The sequence below is a fragment of the Nerophis lumbriciformis genome, linkage group LG13 (genome assembly GCF_033978685.3).
Source record: "Nerophis lumbriciformis linkage group LG13, RoL_Nlum_v2.1, whole genome shotgun sequence".
Taxonomy (NCBI): Eukaryota; Metazoa; Chordata; class Actinopteri; order Syngnathiformes; family Syngnathidae; genus Nerophis; species Nerophis lumbriciformis.
Genome location: NC_084560.2, coordinates 38317650 through 38342920, shown reverse-complemented (window position 1 = coordinate 38342920; position 25271 = coordinate 38317650). Strand labels below are relative to the sequence as shown.

The 25271-nt window shown below is 34.1% G+C and overlaps 2 protein-coding genes across 7 annotated transcripts in view; one reads left to right on the top strand and one right to left on the bottom strand.

The window, feature by feature from the left end:
- ankrd44 (ankyrin repeat domain 44) overlaps positions 1-21410 on the top strand; it is a 60489-nt gene extending 39079 nt beyond the window's left edge. The window contains exons 16-28 of one of the 2 annotated variants that reach the window (XM_061970848.2): positions 4194-4305; positions 4428-4499; positions 9678-9879; positions 9941-10028; positions 10098-10215; positions 12659-12881; positions 12971-13058; positions 13983-14066; positions 14142-14287; positions 14361-14443; positions 17033-17115; positions 17191-17282; positions 20214-21410. In XM_061970848.2, coding sequence (XP_061826832.2) covers positions 4194-4305; positions 4428-4499; positions 9678-9879; positions 9941-10028; positions 10098-10215; positions 12659-12881; positions 12971-13058; positions 13983-14066; positions 14142-14287; positions 14361-14443; positions 17033-17115; positions 17191-17282; positions 20214-20479 — 1657 coding nt within the window. In that variant the 3' untranslated portion in view covers positions 20480-21410. The remainder of the gene's footprint in view (positions 1-4193; positions 4306-4427; positions 4500-9677; positions 9880-9940; positions 10029-10097; positions 10216-12658; positions 12882-12970; positions 13059-13982; positions 14067-14141; positions 14288-14360; positions 14444-17032; positions 17116-17190; positions 17283-20213) is intronic. The other variant, XM_061970849.2, reaches the window with a different exon arrangement.
- Positions 21411-24101: 2691 nt separating this feature from the next.
- The window catches only part of pikfyve (phosphoinositide kinase, FYVE finger containing), a 56322-nt gene continuing 55152 nt past the window's right edge, over positions 24102-25271 (bottom strand). For all 5 annotated transcript variants that reach the window (XM_061970855.2, XM_061970853.2, XM_061970850.2 and 2 more), the window contains 3 exons: positions 24775-25036; positions 24561-24635; positions 24102-24501 (listed from right to left, as the gene is read on the bottom strand). In XM_061970855.2, the coding sequence (XP_061826839.2) occupies positions 24386-24501; positions 24561-24635; positions 24775-25036 (453 nt within the window). In that variant the 3' untranslated portion in view covers positions 24102-24385. The remainder of the gene's footprint in view (positions 24502-24560; positions 24636-24774; positions 25037-25271) is intronic.

The window sequence follows — 25271 nt, the reverse complement described above, 5'->3', positions numbered from 1 at the left end:
TATAAATATATATACACTATAACCACATATAAATCTATATACACTATAACCACATATAAATATATATACACTATAACCACATATACATATATATACACTATAACCACATATAAATATATATACACTATAACCACATATACATATACATACACTATAACCACATACACATATATATACACTATAACCACATATAAATATATATACACTATAACCACATATAAATATATATACACTATAACCACATATACATATACATACACTATAACCACATATACATATACATACACTATAACCACATACACATATATATACACTATAACCACATATAAATATATATACACTATAACCACATATAAATATATATATACACTATAACCACATATAAATATATATACACTATAACCACATATAAATCTATATACACTATAACCACATATAAATCTATATACACTATAACCACATATACATATACATACACTATAACCACATACACATATATATACACTATAACCACATATAAATATATATACACTATAACTACATATAAATATATATACACTATAACCACATATAAATCTATATACACTATAACCACATATAAATCTATATACACTATAACCACATATAAATATATATACACTATAACCACATATACATATATATACACTATAACCACATATAAATATATATACACTATAACCACATATAAATATATATACACTATAACCACATATAAATATATATACACTATAACCACATATAAATATATATACACTATAACCACATATAAATATATATACACTATAACCACATACACATATATATACACTATAACCACATATAAATATATATACACTATAACCACATACACATATATATACACTATAACCACATATAAATATATATACACTATAACCACATATAAATATATATACACTATAACCACATATAAATATATATATACACTATAACCACATATAAATATATATACACTATAACCACATATAAATCTATATACACTATAACCACATATAAATCTATATACACTATAACCACATATAAATATATATACACTATAACCACATACACATATATATACACTATAACCACATATAAATATATATACACTATAACTACATATAAATATATATACACTATAACCACATATAAATATATATACACTATAACCACATATACATATATATACACTATAACCACATATAAATATATATACACTATAACTACATATAAATATATATACACTATAACCACATATAAATATATATACACTATAACCACATATACATATACTATAACCACATACACATATATATACACTATAACCACATATAAATATATATACACTATAACTACATATAAATATATATACACTATAACCACATATAAATATATATACACTATAACCACATATAAATATATATACACTATAACCACATATAAATATATATACACTATAACCACATATACATATATATATACACTATAACCACATATACATATATATACACTATAACCACATATAAATATATATACACTATAACCACATATAAATATATATACACTATAACCACATATACATATACATACACTATAACCACATACACATATATATACACTATAACCACATATAAATATATATACACTATAACCACATATAAATATATATATACACTATAACCACATATAAATATATATACACTATAACCACATATAAATCTATATACACTATAACCACATATAAATCTATATACACTATAACCACATATACATATACATACACTATAACCACATACACATATATATACACTATAACCACATATAAATATATATACACTATAACTACATATAAATATATATACACTATAACCACATATAAATCTATATACACTATAACCACATATAAATATATATACACTATAACCACATATACATATATATACACTATAACCACATATAAATATATATACACTATAACCACATATAAATATATATACACTATAACCACATATAAATATATATACACTATAACCACATATAAATATATATACACTATAACCACATATAAATATATATACACTATAACCACATACACATATATATACACTATAACCACATATAAATATATATACACTATAACCACATATAAATATATATACACTATAACCACATATAAATATATATACACTATAACCACATATAAATCTATATACACTATAACCACATATAAATATATATACACTATAACCACATATACATATATATACACTATAACCACATATAAATATATATACACTATAACCACATATACATATACATACACTATAACCACATACACATATATATACACTATAACCACATATAAATATATATACACTATAACCACATATAAATATATATATACACTATAACCACATATAAATATATATACACTATAACTACATATAAATATATATACACTATAACCACATATAAATCTATATACACTATAACCACATATAAATATATATACACTATAACCACATATACATATATATACACTATAACCACATATAAATATATATACACTATAACCACATATACATATACATACACTATAACCACATACACATATATATACACTATAACCACATATAAATATATATACACTATAACCACATATAAATATATATATACACTATAACCACATATAAATATATATACACTATAACTACATATAAATATATATACACTATAACCACATATAAATCTATATACACTATAACCACATATAAATATATATACACTATAACCACATATACATATATATACACTATAACCACATATAAATATATATACACTATAACCACATATAAATATATATACACTATAACCACATATAAATATATATACACTATAACCACATATAAATATATATACACTATAACCACATATAAATATATATACACTATAACCACATACACATATATATACACTATAACCACATATAAATATATATACACTATAACCACATATAAATATATATACACTATAACCACATATAAATATATATACACTATAACCACATATAAATCTATATACACTATAACCACATATAAATATATATACACTATAACCACATATACATATATATACACTATAACCACATATAAATATATATACACTATAACCACATATACATATACATACACTATAACCACATACACATATATATACACTATAACCACATATAAATATATATACACTATAACCACATATAAATATATATACACTATAACCACATATACATATACATACACTATAACCACATATACATATACATACACTATAACCACATACACATATATATACACTATAACCACATATAAATATATATACACTATAACCACATATAAATATATATATACACTATAACCACATATAAATATATATACACTATAACCACATATAAATCTATATACACTATAACCACATATAAATCTATATACACTATAACCACATATAAATATATATACACTATAACCACATACACATATATATACACTATAACCACATATAAATATATATACACTATAACTACATATAAATATATATACACTATAACCACATATAAATATATATACACTATAACCACATATAAATCTATATACACTATAACCACATATTAATATATATACACTATAACCACATATAAATCTATATACACTATAACCACATATAAATCTATATACACTATAACCACATATAAATATATACACACTATAACCACATATAAATCTATATACACTATAACCACATATAAATATATATACACTATAACCACATATAAATATATATACACTATAACCACATATAAATATATATACACTATAACCACATATAAATATATATACACTATAACCACATATAAATATATATACACTATAACCACATATAAACCTGTTTGATGTTTTGGAAAGTTGCTGGGGATGAATTTATGTTGAGATCAGGAAGAGCTGAGTCATGATTTTATGGCATTTTGAAAATGTAGTAATGAAGTTCTAATTTTAAGGTCTGTCGGTGGCCTAAATAGTAGAATGCATTTTTTCCCCCATGAGAGTCTTGAACATGTCACGCTCACCAGAGACGTGCAGTTGATGGCGAGACAGCACTAAACCTCCCATCTTGTTTCCCAGATGTTTGGAGTTCCTGCTTGAGAGCGGAGCGACGGCCTCTCTCAAGGACAACCAAGGTTACAGTCCCGTGCACTACGCTGCAGCCTACGGACACAAACACTGTCTGGAGCTGGTACGTGCGCACACACGACAGTCACTTCATTTCATTTACGGCCAAAAAGCTTCAACTGAAAGTGATGAAAGTGCGGCCCAGGTGGGCGAGCACTGATCATGTGACCCCCTTGTGACTTGCAGCTGCTGGACAGAGATGACGGTTACCATGACGACCCCGACTGCCCTAACGCTGGGAGCCCCCTGCACCTGGCTGTGAGTACCACAGCAACTTGATTACTTCCTGTCACATGGTAGACATCTGTTCACTTCCTGTTTACTTCTTGTTGTGTGCTCGATGATCCTTAACTTCCTGTTTACTTCGCTGTTGCATGTTAGATGTCATACTTCATGTTTTCTTCCTGTCACATGGTGGACGATGACAGGAACTAAACAAGAAGTTTTCTCACCTGCTGTTGTATGGTCAATTTACTTCCTGTTGCATGGTACAATTATGACAGACTTCCTGTTTAACTCTTGTTTACTTCCTGCTTACTTGCTGCCACATTATAATGGCAGACTTCCTGTTGATATTTTCTTCCGGTTTACTTCTAGTAGATAATAGCAGACTTCCTGTTGACTTTCTGCCACATGGTAGATGATGGTAGACTTCCCATTTACAGTACTTCTTGATTAATTCCTGTTTACTTTCTATCACATGGTAGATGATGGTAGACTTCCCATTTACAGTACTTCTTAATTAATTCCTGTTTACTTTCTGCCACATGGTAGATGATGGTAGACTTCCCATTTACAGTACTTCTTGATTAATTCCTGTTTACTTTCTATCACATGGTAGATGATGGTAGACTTCCCATTTACAGTACTTCTTGATTAATTCCTGTTTACTTTCTATCACATGGTAGATGATGGTAGACTTCCCATTTACAGTACTTCTTGATTAATTCCTGTTTACTTTCTATCACATGGTAGATGATGGTAGACTTCCCATTTACAGTACTTCTTGATTAATTCCTGTTGACTTTCTATCACATGGTAGATGATGGTAGACTTCCCTATTTACAGTACTTCTTGATTAATTCCTGTTTACTTTCTGCCACATGGTAGATGATGGTAGACTTCCCGTTTACAGTACTTCTTGATTAATTCCTGTTTACTTTCTGCCACATGGTAGATGATGGTAGACTTCCCTATTTACAGTACTTCTTGATTACTTCCTGTTTACTTTCTGCCACATGGTAGATGATGGTAGACTTCCCATTTACAGTACTTCTTAATTAATTCCTGTTTACTTTCTGCCACATGGTAGATGATGGTAGACTTCCCATTTACAGTACTTCTTGATTAATTCCTGTTGACTTTCTATCACATGGTAGATGATGGTAGACTTCCCTATTTACAGTACTTCTTGATTAATTCCTGTTTACTTTCTGCCACATGGTAGATGATGGTAGACTTCCCATTTACAGTACTTCTTGATTAATTCCTGTTTACTTTCTGCCACATGGTAGATGATGGTAGACTTCCCTATTTACAGTACTTCTTGATTACTTCCTGTTTACTTTCTGCCACATGGTAGATGATGGTAGACTTCCCATTTACAGTACTTCTTAATTAATTCCTGTTTACTTTCTGCCACATGGTAGATGATGGTAGACTTCCCATTTACAGTACTTCTTGATTAATTCCTGTTTACTTTCTATCACATGGTAGATGATGGTAGACTTCCCATTTACAGTACTTCTTGATTAATTCCTGTTGACTTTCTATCACATGGTAGATGATGGTAGACTTCCCATTTACAGTACTTCTTGATTAATTCCTGTTTACTTTCTATCACATGGTAGATGATGGTAGACTTCCCATTTACAGTACTTCTTGATTAATTCCTGTTGACTTTCTGCCACATGGTAGATGATGGTAGACTTCCCATTTACAGTACTTCTTGATTAATTCCTGTTTACTTTCTATCACATGGTAGATGATGGTAGACTTCCCATTTACAGTACTTCTTGATTAATTCCTGTTGACTTTCTATCACATGGTAGATGATGGTAGACTTCCCTATTTACAGTACTTCTTGATTAATTCCTGTTTACTTTCTGCCACATGGTAGATGATGGTAGACTTCCCGTTTACAGTACTTCTTGATTAATTCCTGTTTACTTTCTGCCACATGGTAGATGATGGTAGACTTCCCATTTACAGTACTTCTTGATTAATTCCTGTTTACTTTCTGCCACATGGTAGATGATGGTAGACTTCCCTATTTACAGTACTTCTTGATTACTTCCTGTTTACTTTCTGCCACATGGTAGATGATGGTAGACTTCCCATTTACAGTACTTCTTAATTAATTCCTGTTTACTTTCTGCCACATGGTAGATGATGGTAGACTTCCCATTTACAGTACTTCTTGATTAATTCCTGTTTACTTTCTATCACATGGTAGATGATGGTAGACTTCCCATTTACAGTACTTCTTGATTAATTCCTGTTTACTTTCTATCACATGGTAGATGATGGTAGACTTCCCATTTACAGTACTTCTTGATTAATTCCTGTTTACTTTCTATCACATGGTAGATGATGGTAGACTTCCCATTTACAGTACTTCTTGATTAATTCCTGTTTACTTTCTATCACATGGTAGATGATGGTAGACTACCCATTTACAGTACTTCTTGATTAATTCCTGTTTACTTTCTGCCACATGGTAGATGATGGTAGACTTCCCATTTACAGTACTTCTTGATTAATTCCTGTTTACTTTCTATCACATGGTAGATGATGGTAGACTTCCCATTTACAGTACTTCTTGATTAATTCCTGTTTACTTTCTATCACATGGTAGATGATGGTAGACTTCCCATTTACAGTACTTCTTGATTACTTCCTGTTTATTTTCTATCACATAGTAGATGATGGTAGACTTCCCATTTACAGTACTTCTTAATTAATTCCTGTTTACTTTCTGCCACATGGTAGATGATGGTAGACTTCCCATTTACAGTACTTCTTAATTAATTCCTGTTTACTTTCTGCCACATGGTAGATGATGGTAGACTTCCCATTTACAGTACTTCTTGATTACTTCCTGTTTACTTTCTATCACATGGTAGATGATGGTAGACTTCCCATTTACAGTACTTCTTGATTAATTCCTGTTTACTTTCTATCACATGGTAGATGATGGTAGACTTCCCTATTTACAGTACTTCTTGATTAATTCCTGTTTACTTTCTGCCACATAGTAGATGATGGTAGACTTCCCTATTTACAGTACTTCTTGATTAATTCCTGTTTACTTTCTGCCACATGGTAGATGATGGTAGACTTCCTGTTTACAGTATTTCTTAATTAATTCCTGTTTACTTTCTATCACATGGTAGATGATGGTAGACTTCCCATTTACAGTACTTCTTAATTAATTCCTGTTTACTTTCTATCACATGGTAGATGATGGTAGACTTCCCATTTACAGTACTTCTTGATTAATTCCTGTTTACTTTCTGCCACATGGTAGATGATGGTAGACTTCCCTATTTACAGTACTTCTTGATTACTTCCTGTTTACTTTCTGCCACATGGTAGATGATGGTAGACTTCCCATTTACAGTACTTCTTAATTAATTCCTGTTTACTTTCTGCCACATGGTAGATGATGGTAGACTTCCCATTTACAGTACTTCTTGATTAATTCCTGTTTACTTTCTATCACATGGTAGATGATGGTAGACTTCCCATTTACAGTACTTCTTGATTAATTCCTGTTTACTTTCTATCACATGGTAGATGATGGTAGACTTCCCATTTACAGTACTTCTTGATTAATTCCTGTTTACTTTCTATCACATGGTAGATGATGGTAGACTTCCCATTTACAGTACTTCTTGATTAATTCCTGTTTACTTTCTATCACATGGTAGATGATGGTAGACTACCCATTTACAGTACTTCTTGATTAATTCCTGTTTACTTTCTGCCACATGGTAGATGATGGTAGACTTCCCATTTACAGTACTTCTTGATTAATTCCTGTTTACTTTCTATCACATGGTAGATGATGGTAGACTTCCCATTTACAGTACTTCTTGATTAATTCCTGTTTACTTTCTATCACATGGTAGATGATGGTAGACTTCCCATTTACAGTACTTCTTGATTACTTCCTGTTTATTTTCTATCACATAGTAGATGATGGTAGACTTCCCATTTACAGTACTTCTTAATTAATTCCTGTTTACTTTCTGCCACATGGTAGATGATGGTAGACTTCCCATTTACAGTACTTCTTAATTAATTCCTGTTTACTTTCTGCCACATGGTAGATGATGGTAGACTTCCCATTTACAGTACTTCTTGATTACTTCCTGTTTACTTTCTATCACATGGTAGATGATGGTAGACTTCCCATTTACAGTACTTCTTGATTAATTCCTGTTTACTTTCTATCACATGGTAGATGATGGTAGACTTCCCTATTTACAGTACTTCTTGATTAATTCCTGTTTACTTTCTGCCACATAGTAGATGATGGTAGACTTCCCTATTTACAGTACTTCTTGATTAATTCCTGTTTACTTTCTGCCACATGGTAGATGATGGTAGACTTCCTGTTTACAGTATTTCTTAATTAATTCCTGTTTACTTTCTATCACATGGTAGATGATGGTAGACTTCCCATTTACAGTACTTCTTAATTAATTCCTGTTTACTTTCTATCACATGGTAGATGATGGTAGACTTCCCATTTACAGTACTTCTTGATTAATTCCTGTTTACTTTCTGCCACATGGAATATTATGGTAGACTTCCTGTTTACCTCTGGTTTATTTCCTGTTTACTCTGTCGCATGGAAGATGATGGTTAACTTCCTGTTTACCCCTGGTTTACTTCCTGTTTACTTGCCGCCACATGATAATAGCAGACTTCCTGTGGCATTACAAACTTCCTGTTTGGTTGGTATTTACTTCCTGTTTACTTCTTGTAGCGTGCGAGATGATGGCACAAACTTCCCGTTTACTTCCTGTCACACGATAATGGCCGATTTCCTGTTTACTTCATGTTTACCCACTGTTGAATGGTATATAATGACAGACATCCTGCCACATGGTTTGTAGATAATGACAGGAACTAAACAGGAAGTTTACTAAGATGATAGCAGGCTTCTTGTTTACTTCCTGTCACATGGTAGATGACAGCAGACTTCCTGTTTACTTCCTGTCACGTGGTAGAAATAGCAGACTTCCTGTCACATGATAGATAATAGCAGACTTCCTGTTGACTTCCTGTCACATGGTAGATGATAGCAGACTTGGTGTCACATGGTAGATGACTTCCTGTTGACTTCCTTTCACATGGTAGATGACTTCCTGTTGACTTGGTGCCACATGGTAGATGACACAGGTAGTTAAGTGCAGGTGTGTGCAGGCGTACCACGGCCACGCTCAGGCCCTGGAGGTGCTGCTGCAGGGTGAGAGGGAGGTGGACCGCGTGGACGAGGCGGGCCGGACTCCTCTGTTCATGGCGGCTCAGCGAGGTCACACGGACTGCGTTCACATCCTCCTCAGCCAGGGGGCGTCGCCGCGCACCTGCGACACGCGGCACGGGGGCACGCCAGTACACCTCGCAGGTAGGCCGATTGTCGCCCACGCCGTTCGGCTAACCGTCCGCTAACGTGCCGCGTCCTTCAGTGATGAACGGACACACGCCGTGCGTGCGCCTCCTGCTGGACGATTCGGACAGCGCGGACATGACGGACGCCGTCGACTCTCAGGGACAGTGAGTTGATTCCTCAACTGTCACATGACCTTCTCATCAGTTCACCCTCATCGGTTGGCTCTCCCTCAGGACGCCTCTGATGCTGGCGGTGGCGGGCGGGCACGTGGACGTGGTGGCGCTGCTGCTGGAGCGGGAAGTAGATGTCAACATGGCCGACACGCACGGCATGACGGCGCTGCACCTCGGGGTGACCCTTCTTACATTCCTGACTACTACTAATCATACAAGTACTAATAATAACATCTACTACTACTTAATAATAATATTAATAACTAATACTACTTCTAATAATAATAATAATAAGTAATACTAGTAGTACTACTACTAATAACTAATACTACTGCTGCTACTATTACTAATACTAATAAGTAATACTACTACTATTATTATTACCACTACTAATAATATTAATAATAAGTAATATTAGTAGTACTACTACTAATAATAATAAGTAATACTAGTAGTACCACTACTAATAATAATAATAATAAGTAATACTAGTAGTACTACTAATAATAACTAATACTACTGCTGCTACTATTACTAATACTAATAATAAGTAATACTACTACTATTATTATTACCACTACTAATAAGTAATACTACCAATAAGTAATGCTACTACTACTAATAATAACTAATACTACTGCTGCTACTATTACTACTACTAATAAGTAAAACTACTACTACTATTATTAATATCAATAATAACTAATACTACTGCTGCTACTATTACTACTACTAATAAGTAATACTACTACTATTATTAATATCAATAATAATAATAAATACTACTACTACTATTACTACTACTAATAATAATAGGTAATACTCCTACTATTACTACTAATAATACTACTGCTACTACTATTAATAATAATAAGTAATACTACCATTACTACTACTAATAGGTAGTACTGCTACTAAGTACTACTACTACTACTACTAAGTACTACTAATACTAATAAGTAATACTACTACCAGTACTATTACTAATAATAAGTACAACTAATATTACAAATAATAATACTAGTACTAATAATGATACTAATACTACTAAGTAATAGTACTACTACTACTAGTACTACAAAGTAATACCACTAAAATAATTCTAATACAACTGCTACTCAGTAATATTACTACTAAAATAATACTAATACAACTGCTACTAAGTACAGTAATATTACTACTAAGTTATTCTACGATGACTACTACTACTAATATTAAGTAATACTACTACTACTACTAATAAGTAATACTACTAATAAAAATAACAAATAATACATCTACTAATAATTATAACAAGCAATACCACTACTACTACTAATAGTAATAATAAGTAATACTACTACTAATAATAATAAGTAATAACTAACAAGTAATACTACTACTAATAATTATAACAAGTAATGTCACTACTACTACTAATTAATACCACTACTACTAATAATAAGTAATACTACTAATACTAATAATGACAAGTACTACTACAAATACTATTACTACTACTACTAATAAAGTAATGCTAAATAATAATAATAATAAATAATACTACCGGTACTACAACTAATAATATTAAATACCACTACAACTACTAATGATAAGTAATACTACTATTATTAACAATAATAAGTGATACTACTACTACTACTACTAAGTAGTAATACTAATAAGTAATCTACTAATACAAATAATAAGTAATAATATTACTAATAATAAGTAAAACTACCACCACTAATGATAAGTCGTACTACTACTAATAATAAATAATATTTCAACTAATAGTAATAAGTAATACTCCTACTAAGTATTCAACTAATAGTAATAATAAGTAATACTCCTACTAAGTATTATTATTAACACTAATAATAACAAGTAACACTGTTACTAATCGTAACAAGTCATACTACTAATAATAATAATAAGTAATATTATTACTACAAATAACAAGTGACACTGCTACTAATAACAAGTAATACTACTACTACTACTACTATTAAGCACAATACAATACAACCATTTTAACGATTATGCAAGTGTAAAAAGAAGTTAGCATTTATTGATAAATGATGAAAGCTCACATCATTTTTTTCATTCCTAAAAAACATCATACAAAGAAGTTAACCGCTGTAAAAATGGGAAAAATATTAAATTCATTTAGAAAAGCTAGCTAAAATATATATTTAACATTTTTATTTTAATAATTACAATTTTCACGTTTGGAAAAAAAAATAAAAAAATCTGAAGATAAAGCATAAAAAGACGCAGTTAATCATCGAAATATTTAGATGGGTTTTTTCGTTTCACAATATGCTGATTTTATCCATACAGTTACTTTTATTTACATCATTTTCTGCTCCTCTAAAAATGGGCAGCTTTGGACTTTAGAGGTTCTGTTGTGTTTACAATGTTTTTCAGGTTAAAAAGAATCGTAGTAATTTTGTTGGTAAATATTTTAGACAAGTTGATTATGCACGAGGACCTTACGCAAACAAACGCCGACAAAAATGTCCAACAGTTTTGTCTGCGTTTCCTTTTTTCTTGTGGTCAGTGAAGGGGACACGAAACCAGAGCAGTGCCCCCGAGTGGCCGGATAAGTCACTGCAAGTCATTCTTGCTTCTCTTTCTAGCTGCTGTGCGGCCAGGAGGAGTGCGTGCAGTGTCTTCTGGAGCAGGAGGCCTCTGTGTTGCTGGGCGACGCGCGAGGTCGCACTGCCATCCACCTGGCGGCGGCGCGCGGCCACGCCTCCTGGCTGAGCGAGCTGCTGAGCATCGCCTGCCCCGAGCCCGACTCGCTGCCCCCCCTCAAAGATCACCATGGATACACGCCGCTGCACTGGGCCTGCTACCACGGTAGGTGTGGGAGAGTGGGCGGAGCCTCTGATGTATCATGTTTACACGTGTGTGTGTGTGTGTGTGTGTGTGTGTGTGTGTGTGTGTAGGTCACGAGGGCTGCGTGGAGGTTCTCCTGGAGCAGAAAGGTTGTCGCTGCATTGACGGCAACCCGTTCACGCCGCTGCACTGTGCCGTGTAAGTTCTCTTGTAGGCAATGAGGCAAAATTGAGTGCAGTACATGGCTGCAACCAGCAGAGGTGCTGTTGACTTGTAGCACAATACCATAATAATAATAATAATAGATTTTATTTGTAAAAAGCACTTTATATTGAGTAAACAATCTCAAAGTGCTCCAGTGTATTAAAAGATAATAAAGAAATAAATACAAATAAAAACTAGAACAGCCAAATAGCTATAACTAGTATGCATATATCTAAAAAAAAAAAGGCTTTTTTTAAAAGCATCCACAGTCTGTGGTACCCTCAGGTGGTCAGGGAGAGCGTTCCACAGACTGGGAGCGGCGGAGCAGAAAGCCCGGTCTCCCATGAATGGAATTAATGACTTGTGTGAATATAAATGCCTTTCTGGGCACTCGGACAGTGCGTAAATAATGCAATAACAAACTGAAAATGTATAATAAATTAAACAGCAGTAACTTAATTTAAAAAAAAAAAAAAGTTTGAGGAAAAAAAACAAATATTTAAAAATAATATAGAACCATTATTCATGCAATACATTTTAAATTAATATATTCAAATTGTGAAATATGGTTTAACCGATGATTTATTTCATGACCAATATTCATATTTTTGTGACTTATTCACTTCAATTCAGGACCCTTTCAATTATTAAAGGCATAAATACACATCTAGTTTGTATTTAATAGCATTAAATTTATTTATGACACAGCATTTAAATGTAAATAAATGAATTACAATTAAAATATTTACAAATAAATTAGAATAAAAATACACGTGTATATGTACGGTAGTAAATTAAACTCTATAGTAATGTTTTAAAGAATGACAATAATGTTCTATTTTCCACATAGATGTTCATTTTATTTATGCATTTTTGTCAAATGATTTTCTGTTGATTTCCGGCATGTGGCGCTAACAGTGTGAACGACCACGAGGCGTGTGCGTCACTGCTGCTGGACGCCATGGGCTCAGACATCGTCGGCTGCAAGGACGCTAAAGACCGGTAAAAAGTGTGTGTGTGTGTGTGTGTGTGTGTGTATACGTGTCATCCTGGCGTTTCATCCTCCTCCTCCCCCAGCACTCCCCTCCACGCGGCGGCCTTCTCGGGTCACGTGGATTGCGTCCAGCTGCTCCTTTCCCACGATGCACCCGTGGACGCCGTGGACCAATCGGGTCGCAGCGCGCTGATGACGGCGGCCGAGAAAGGTCGCGTCGGGGTCCTCGGTGAGCAGACTTCTTGTCACGTGTCCACGGAATTGTTTTTTTTTTCTTAATTTACGACATGTATCGTGTGCAGAGGTCCTGCTCAACGGCGCCACCAGCAGCCTCCATCAGGCGGACAAAGACGGCAACACCGCCTTGCATCTCGCTTGTAAGAATGTAAGTGTCCACTAGGGGGCTCCACTCCCTCAGAGTCCACTTCCAGTTTTAACCACATTGGACCGGGTTTAGGAACCTATTTTTAATTAGCATATCTCCTCAGAATAACATAATTAAGCAGTATGTTTATTAGAGATAAGGCATTTAATTACACACGGTAAATTTTGAATAAGGGAAGGGAAAAAGAAGGTGTTTGTTGGAGGTAAGGTGTTCATGGAAAAAATTGTAGCATTATTTGGAAAAATTAAATCCACACATAAATAACTTACTTACACTTAAAGGCCTACTGAAACCCACTACTACCGACCACGCAGTCTGATAGTTTATATATCAATGATGAAATCTTAACATTGCAACACATGCCAATACGGCCGGTTAGTAAAGCTTACTAAAGTGCAATTTTAAATTTCGCGCGGCATATCCTGCTGAAAACGTCTCGATATGATGACGTCAGCGCGTGACGTCACGGATTGTAGAGGACATTTTGGGACAGCATGGTGGCCAGCTATTAAGTCGTCTGTTTTCATCGCAAAATTCCACAGTATTCTGGACATCTGTGTTGGTGAATCTTTTGCAATTTGTTCAATGAACAATGGAGACAGCAAAGAAGAAAGCTGTAGGTGGGAAGCGGTGTATTGCGGCCGACTTCAGCAACACAAACACGGCCGATGTTTCATTGTTTACATTCCCGAAAGATGACAGTCAAGCTTTACCATTGGCCTGTGGAGAACTGGGACAACAGAGACTCTTACCAGGAGGACTTTGAATTGGATGCGCAGACGCGGTACCGTGAGTACGCAGCTGCGGCTTCCAAACATTTGATCGCTTGCCCGTACGTGCGTGCCGCTATGTGCATGTCACGTACGTAACTTTGGGGAAATATATGTGCTGTATGAACTTTGGGGAGGTGAACGGTACTTTGGGCTGTGGGATAGAGTGTGTTGTGCAGGTGTTTGAGTTGTATTGGCGGGTTATATGGACGGGAGGGGGGAGGTGTTTGTTATGCGGGATTAATTTGTGGCATATTAAATATAAGCCTGGTTGTGTTGTGGCTAATTGTGTTTATTTACTGTTTTAGTCATTCCCAGCTGAATATCAGGTCCCACCCGCCTCTCACAGCATCTTCCCTATCTGAATCGCTCCCACTGCCCTCTAGTCCTTCACTCTCACTTTCCTCATCCACGAATCTTTCATCCTCGCTCAAATTAATGCGGAAATTGTCGCTTTCTCGGTCCGAATCGCTCTCGCTTCTGGTGGTCATGATTGTAAACAATGTGCAGATGTGAGGATCTCCACAACCTGTGACGTCACGCTACTTGTCTGCTACTTCCGGTACAGGCAAGGCTTTTTTATCAGCGACCAAAAGTTGCGAACTTTATCGTCGATGTTCTCTACTAAATCCTTTCAGCAAAAATATGGCAATATCGCGAAATGATCAAGTATGACACATAGAATGGACCTGCTATCCCCGTTTAAATAAGAAAATCGCATTTCAGTAGGCCTTAAAATACTCTCAACAACAACATAGAGTAAAGGCAATGTTCCTGAGGTGTTTATTTGAGGTAGGGTGTTTATGGATAAAAAGGCCTTTATTATTTAATTATTAAATATTTTTTTAAACACACACAATGTGTAAAAAAAAAAATTAAAAAAAATGTAAATAACACCTATTACAATGCTAAAATAAACAAAGCTAAATGTTTTTTGTTTTTTTTAATAAAGTTTTTATTTGAGGTTAAGTATTTATGGATGAGAAGGTCTTTATTATCATTTAATATTATTATTGAAATAATTTTCAATACACAAATAATGCCCAAAATACAAAAATAACACCTAGTATTTTTCCGAGGCTAAACATGTGTTTATTAGAGGTAAGGTGTTTATGGAAGAGCTAAATACTTAATTTTAATAATATTTAATGTTAATAATTTTGTTACACACAATGCGTTAAAAAAATTAAAAGAACACCTGTTACTCCTACTGTGTGGGGGAAAAAAAGTTTCTTACAGGTATGGCATTTTTGGACTCTATTTTGATAGTTATTTGTTTGAATTACTTATGTTTTAATTAAAGCTAAAATAATCAAATATATTTTAAAGTATGCAAAAGGGTGTTTATTTAAGACCAGGCATTTACGGATGACAAGGACTGTTTTTTGATTATATATATATATTTTTTTTTCAAATTCATGTTAACGCTAAAAATTAATGTTTACTTTAAAAAAAAACGTTTTAAAGGTTTTTATTTGAGGGTAGGTATTAATGGATAAGAAGGTCTTTAGTATAATTTAATATTAAATATTAAAATAACACCGGGTATTTTTTCCAAGGCTAAAAATGTTTTTTTATCAGAGGTAAGGTGTTTATTAATGAGCTTTAATAATATTTCATATGAAAAATGTTTCCACATGCAGTGCGCAACGAACTAAATCCATATTATTAAAATATTATTTTTATATGTATTTTTTAATCCATAACAATGCTACAAAACAGTGAAATATAACAAAGCTGCCTACTATTATTAGAAGAGTTGGAACGTCTATTAGAGGAAATACGGTAATGGGAGGTCTTGACTCTGACGTCCTTCCAGGGCAAAGAAGATTGCGTCCTGCTGATCTTGGACAAATTGTCCGACTCGGCGCAAATCAACGCCACAAACGCCGCGCTGCAAACGTGAGTTGTGTGCTGCCACAAAACATCCGCCGAGGTGACGCGCTGTAGCCGTAACCTTTGACCTCTCCCTGACAGCCCCCTCCACCTGGCGGCTCGTAGCGGACTCAAACAGGCGGTCCAGGAGCTGCTGTCCCGTGGAGCCAACATCCAGACTGTGGACGAGAACGGTGAGGTGGACTCGCCTCTTCCTGTCTCTCTGCGTGCTGACGTGTGGCACTTTGTCTGCTTCACACTTTGCTATTTTTGTTAGCCTAGCATCAATAAGTCTAATTATTATATCTGTGGTCTGACACATTTGTATACATACATCTTTTTTAAGTACTATTTATTATTATATCCATACAGTCTGACACATTTGTGGATATGAATATTTTTAAAGTACTATTAATTATATCTATGTGGCACATAGTCTGACACATTCTTATATATAAATATTCTAAAGTACCGTATTTTTCGGACTATAAGTCAGTTTTTTTCATAGTTTGGCCGGGGGTGCGACTTATACTCAGGAGCGACTTATGTGTGAAATGATTAACACATTATAATATTATTTATCTCATTCACGTAAGAGACTAGACGTATAAGATTTCATGGGATTTAGCGATTAGGAGTGACAGATTGTTTGGTAAACGTATAGCATGTTCTATATGTTATAGTTATTTGAATGACTCTTACCATAATATGTTACGTTAACATACCAGTTGGTTATTTATGCCTCATATAACGTACACTTATTCAGCCTGTTGTTCACTATTCTTTATTTATTTTAAATTGCCTTTCAAATGTATTTGATAAAAGCCAACAGCAAGAATAGACATTTCCCCAAAAAATGCGACTTATATATTTTTTTCCTTCTTTATTCTGCATTTTCGGCTGGTGCGACTTATACTCCAGAGCGACTTATAGTCCGAAAAATACAGTACTATGAATGATTATATCTATGTGGTCTGACACATTTGTATACAGGTATATTCATATTTTTAAAGTACTATTAATTATTATATCTATGTGGCATATAGTCTAAATATTTGTATATATCTATGTGGCACATAGTCTGACACATTCTTATGTATAAATATTTTAAAGTACTATTAATGATTACCGTAGTATAAGTCGCACAGGCTGAAAATGCATAATAAAGAAGGAAAAAAACATATATAAGTCGCATTTTTTGGGGAAATGTATTTGATAAAAGCCAACAGCAAGAATAGACATTTGAAAGGCAATTTAAAATAAATAAAGAATAGTGAACAACAGGCTGAATAAGTGTACGTTATATGAGGCATAAATAACCAACTGGTATGTTAACGTAACATATTATGGTAAGAGTCATTCAAATAACTATAACATATAGAACATGCTATACGTTTACCAAACAATCTGTCACTCCTAATCGCTAAATCCCATGAAATCTTATACGTCTAGTCTCTTACGTGAATGAGAGAAATAATATTATAATGTGTTAATCATTTCACACATAAGTCGCTCCTGAGTATAAGTCGCACCCCCGGCCAAACTATGAAAAATACGGTATATCTATGTGGTCTGACACGTGTATATATTCATAATTTAAAGTACTATTAATTACATGTGTGTGGCACATAATCTGACACATTTGTGTATATAAATATTATAAAAGTGCTATTAATTACATCTATGAGGCATATAGTCTGACACATTTGTATATATAAATACTATAAAAGTACTATGTGGTACAGTAAAAATATATTAGTGTTTCTGCTTTGATCATAATTAGTTTTTTCTTATTTTCTACATTATATTTAGTTATGATATCAACTATGCATTATCAACACTACATTTAAAAAACGTTACTATTTATAATTGTATATATTGAAGTAGTTTTTATAAATAAAACAGTTGAAAAAAATATATAAATAACATTTAAAAACAAGCAGGTAATCTGTATTTGTATTGTTTTTATTCTAATTTATTTTATATTTATATATATAATTTATTAATAATCCTTTCCCGTTTTATCTTCTATATTTGTTGTTTGATACAGATTATATAGTAGTGATTATATTTTACTCATTACATAACTAAAAGATTATTCTTTGATTTTAAATACAAATAGTTTCTATTATAAACGAATGAAATAATTATCCTTTAAATGACCTGGAAATGGTAAAACTTATATATCTTTTTAAATACTACAAGTACATTTTATTATTTTGAATACAATCATATATATATAAAAACTACAGTACAGGCCACAAGTTTGGACACACCTTCTCATTCCATGCGTGTTCTTTATTTTCATGACTATGTAGATTGTCACTGAAGGCATCAAAACTATGAATGAACACATGTGGAGTTATGTACTTAACAAAAAAAGGTGAAATAACTGAAAACATGTTTTATATTCTAGTTTCTTCAAAATAGCCACCCTTTGCTCTGATTACTGTTTTGCACACTCTTGGCATTCTCTCAATGACCTTCAAGAGGTAGTCACCTGAAATGGTTTTCACTTCACTGGTGTGCTTGAAGCTCATGGAGAGAATGCCAAGAGTGTGCAAAGCAGTAATCAGAGCAAAGGGTGGCTATTTTGAAGAATCTAGACTATAAAACATGTATTCAGTTACTTCACCTTTTTTTGTTAAGTACATAACTCCACATGTGTTCATTCATAGTTTTATGTAAATAGTCATGAAAATAAAGAAAACACATTGAATGAGAAGGTGTGTCCAAACCTTTGGCCTGTACTGAGTATATTTATATATGAATGATAAAGTTTTTATTATCACAAAATACTTTTGAAAATGTTTTTTTTTTTTTAAATAAACTTTCTTTAGTATTGACCTCAAAAAATAAGCTTTAGCTAAAAGTGCAATTTTCAAGTGTTTGTTTGCATAAAGTGTTGACTGCATAGACAAAAGTTTTGGGACAAAGTCAACAAATGAGTGGTTTGATGGAGATATGTGTCCCATTACTTTTGTCCATGGAGCGTCTGTGACGTTAAGCCCCTCCCCCCACGTATGCGTCTGCTGGCTGACACTAACCGAATGTTGCTTCGTCTTTCTTCTTCGTCTCCTGCTTTGCCGTCTCGCCCCCCCCATCTCTGTCTCCGTGTCCCGCAGGTTTGACCCCCGCTCTGGCTTGCGCTCCCAGCCGCCAGGTGGCCGACTGTCTGGCTCTCATTCTGGCTACCATGATGCCTTTGTGCTCCCCTTGCAGCTCCGGGGCCCCCTCCCCGGGCTCCCTGCTGAGGCAGCTGCCCCCCAAGGCGCCCAGAGGCCCCCAAGGCAGCGCCGGAACCCGCGGGCCGCGCAGCCCCCGCAACCCGTCGGGACCCTCCAGCGAGGGGACCACGGAGAACGACTCCGAGGACTCGGAGACGTTCTGACCTTCCCAGGTGACGTCTTTTGGGAGCGAAGGAGACAGAACTGCATGTTTGTTCTCACGGGTGCTCCCATCCAAACTGACCTCCTTGCTCCGTCTTACCAGAAAGACTTTTTTCAACTTTTCTACAAACCAAACTAGTTTTTCTTATTAGGCTGCTTTGTCGTACTGAATAGCAGCTTTCAACACATGAATAATAATATGGATGGAACACCTTTTAGTCAGTCGTAACAATCACCGACGCACAACGCTGACTCCGCGCCGCCATTTGCCCACTTGGCCAACCAGGGTAGCCGACGTTAGCGTCTGAAAACATTGGAGGTCTTCCTCTCGCCGTTATTTCTCTTTTCTTGTTACACAACGGTACAAAAACTGCCAGCACTTAAAATGTCAACAACACAGAGCCTTGCCCTCTTCTAGCTCCGCCCCCTCGTCCCCCATGTGACTACCTACCAGCGATGTGCCATCAAACGTCTGCAGTGCCTTGACGGGTTTTGGGTTTTTTATACACTCTTCCTAGTAAATACAGTAGATCCGCACGCTGAGGCGTTCCCTTTTTAGCCTGCAGATAGCGCCACCAAACCACTTTCTATTGACGTTACTAGAAACTAATTCAAGCAGTGAAAATAAAGGATCTACTGTACTTATTAGCGAGCATAAATCACAAGCAGCACATTGTATTGTTATTTTACACCAACTGTCACGTTTACTAGCGAGTTTAAGGGCCACACCCACAAAATCAACATCAACTACAGAGTTTTAGGGCCACACCCACAAAATTATAGGTTATTCCGCCAAGAAGATAGGTTATTCCAAGATTTTCTTTTACTTTATTAAAGTTGCAAACCACGGAAAAATAAGCCAAAATGTTACTGGAAAAGTCAGTCTAACAGTAAAGTTGTCAAAAATGGACATTTTAAAATGTTGACAAAACGTTACAAAAAAATGTCAACATTGTGAGGATAAAGACAACATTTTACGATAAAGTTGCAATATTCTGGGAAAAAAGTTACGAAAAAAAGGTCTACATTTTATAAGATTTTTTTTTTTTAACAGGAGTGAAAATGTAATAAAATGTTTTTTGAAAAAAGTTAAAATTTTGAGAGGCACATTTTTTTTTTACGTGTTTCTAATAACTTTCTAGGACTGTCGGGGAAATAATTTTAAAGGAAATAACGGTAATATTACAATAAAAAGTTGCAATTAGACAGGCAATAACTAGTAATATTACAATAAAAAGTTTTAATTTTATAGGAAATAACTAGTAATATTACAATAAGTAATATTACAATAAAAATGTGTAATTTGACAAGAAAATAGATTTACAGGAAAAATCGTCATATTACAATAAAAAGTTGTAATATTACAGTAACAAGTTGTCATTTTACAGTTAACATGTAATATTACAATAAAAAGTTGCAATTAGACAGGAAATATCTAGTAATATTACAATAAAAAGTTGTCATTTATAGGAAATAACTAGTATTACAACAACAAGTTGTCATTTTACAGTTAACATGTAATATTACAATAAAAATGTGTAATTTGACAGGGAAAACTCATATTACAAGAAAAAGTTGTAATTTTACAGTAAATAACTAGTAATATTTCAATAAGTTGTCATTTTATAGTTTTATAATGAAATATTACAATATAAAATGGTCATTTTACAGTAAATAGCTTGTATTGTTACAATAAAATGTCATTTTTCTGTGTGAGTTGACAATTGTACAAGGAAAACCACATTTTTATAGAAATGAAATAGTTATATTGAAAGTCATAACTTTCCGTTGAAATGACAACATTTTTACAATAACGTAAAAGGAAAAGTTGGAATTACATTTGCATTAAGATTACATTTTTTGAGAATGATTTTGTTATTTTATGGGAATAAAGTTGCAATATTAAGAGTGATAAGGAACATTATTTTGTGGTGCGGCCCTAATACTCTCAAATAGACGTCAGTCACATATTAAGACGATCTACGGTAAACAGGATTTGTGTGTTTGTACATTTTTGTATTGTCACTCCACTGGAGCTGGAAAGCAAACATTCCCATGTTGTTGAATTAAAAACCAAACGGCTACGAAACTAAAGCAAATCTTTTTTCTGTCATTTGAGGTGAGAGAGAAATCGCTGAACTTTGTGTATTACTGACCCTGACCACTAGAGGGCGCCAGCTGTGAGTTAACTGAAACGCTCATAGTTCAGAAGATAATATTATTTTATTGGTGATGATTTTCATTGAGCAATACTTTACTTGGAATTCAGACTTTCAGCAAGAACGTTCATGTTTGTTGGTGCGCCTACATGTCGTCTTTGGTACTGCATTGCTACGTAATATTGTATATCTTCGTCACACATCCTTAAATGAACTGAAGAGACGTATTATGTTTTTAAAACCACCAACAGTTCCTGATGCAGTTTTTGTTTTGCTAAATATTACACAATTAAAACAGTAAATGTGTTGCAGTTTGGCCTTTTTGTTTCCCTTTACTGAATAGCAAACAGTCTCTCAATTGGTTTGCTTTTTTTTTTTTTTAAATATGCAAGATTAAAATGAAAAATACCAATGGTTAAACTGAAATTAAGTCAGTAATTTTTTGTGTATTTTTATATTTTATTGTAGCATATTTTGAGGTGTTTATTAGAGGTACATTTGTTTTATTACATGTATTATTTATATGTCAATATATTATTGGTAATTATGACTATAGACAAAAACGACTATTAAAATAAGTTGTTTACTGCAACAAATAGTAAAGCTAATTTTCCTGAGGGGCAAAAAAGGAGGTGTTTATTAGAGGTAAGGCATTTATGGACGAAAATGACTATTCAAGGAATATGTATTTTATGGTATTTAGTTTTTGAAAAAAAAAATATTTAAAACATTTCTGTGAGGAAAAACGTTTTAGAGGTAAGAGCTTCATGGATAAATGGAATTAGATCAAATGTTAGATTACATAAATAATGCTATTAATAATACATACAGTACAGGCCAAAAGTTTGGACACACCTTCTCATTCAATGCGTTTTCTTTGTTTTCATGACTATTTACATTGTAGATTGTCACTGAAGGCATCAAAACTATGACACCTGTGAAGTGAAAACCCTTTCCTCTTGAAGCTAATCTAGAGAATGCCAAGAGTGTGCAAAAAAGTAATCAGAGCAAAGAGTGGCTATTTTGAAGAAATTAGAATATAAAACATGTTTTCAGTTATTTCACCTTTTTTTGTTAAGTACATAACTCCACATGTGTTCATTCATAGTTTTGATGCCTTCAGTGACAATCTACAATGTAAATAGTCATGAAAATAAAAAAAAAACATTGAATGAGAAGGTGTGTCCAACTGTTTGGCCTGTACTGGAAATTCAAACTACTCCTGGAATATATATTTATTGTTTGTAAATATAAATAACCGACAAATGTATAAGTTAGATAAATATACAATATAAGTATCTGCCATAAATAACATTTTCTTGTAACAACATTTTTTGTAGTATGTTTAGACAAAGATAATTCTTTTTTTTTTTAAATATATATTTTTTTTAAAAGTCCTCTCATTGCACATTTATCAATTTATTTTTAAAAAGTAGTTTGGTCTTTACTTAAGTATCTTACAAAAATATATGATAAATGTGAGAATCAGGGTTAATATTCTTTTAATAGTTCCATCATCTGTACATATTCAAAATGTTAAATTACACTATGTAACAATCATCAATGCGGCACCGATAAAACAACAGGAAGGGTTTCCACTGGACTCCAGGGATTAAAAAACGACTTTAAAAGTTGGACTATCGCTTCTCTTTTCATAATGGAATGTGTTTCATAATAATAAATTAAAAAATACCAGCGTGCACGTCGGGTCTTTCTCTGGCGTGCTCAGAGTGTCGGGCCGTGTCCCGCTCAGCAGTTGACGCCCAGTCCGGTCCAGTGGTCCGGCACCATGAGGAAGTACTTGTCCATGGCCTCGCAGAAGCGAGCGCGGTACAGCTCGGGGGAAACCACCGTGGGCATCTTACCTGAGGACGCCGACACGTTGAGTTAACATCACATGCGAGCAGAGCGCACTTCAACCTACCTTGACCTCCCAGAATCCCTGTGGATTTGACCACCATCTCCAGCCTCTTGTCCCAGGTGAACGTCCTGATGTAATCTGACAATGTGAGGGAGAAGAGGCTTTGCTACACGTCATACAACAAAGCTAACAGGCAGCCGCACATTTGATCGCTTCGCTGTAGCGAAGATGCTGTTAAATCATCGGGACAGCAGCGTTGCTTAGGCGTTTCGCTCACCGATGATGCCGACCACCAGCTGATCGGTGGTGTCGTCGCGGCCCACCAGCAGCGAGTAGTCGATGATGAGGTGGCTGGACAGGAAGTAGGCGTCGCTGTGGATGGCGGCCCGCAGCACCGACTTGCAGTGCGAGCGGATATAGAGCGGGTTGTCGTAGATCAGTTTAAGGAGGTTCTCGTCCAGCAGGACCACCTCGCAGCTCTCCTTGCCCGAGTCCGTCTTGACGTTGCGGTTCCGCAGCGAACCCTTGAGGTCAAACACCTGGTGGGGGGTGTCGTGGTTATTGTACGTAAGAGTTGACCCCACTTCAAGAGAATGTACAAAAGGTATGTGTCAAAAACAACGACTGTCGTATTTTTCAGACTATAAGTGGCAGTTTTTTTCATAGTTTGGCCGGGGGTGCGACTTATACTCAGGAGCGACTTATATGTGAAATTATTAACACATTAGCGTAAAATATCAAATAATATTATTTATCTCATTCACGTAAGAGACT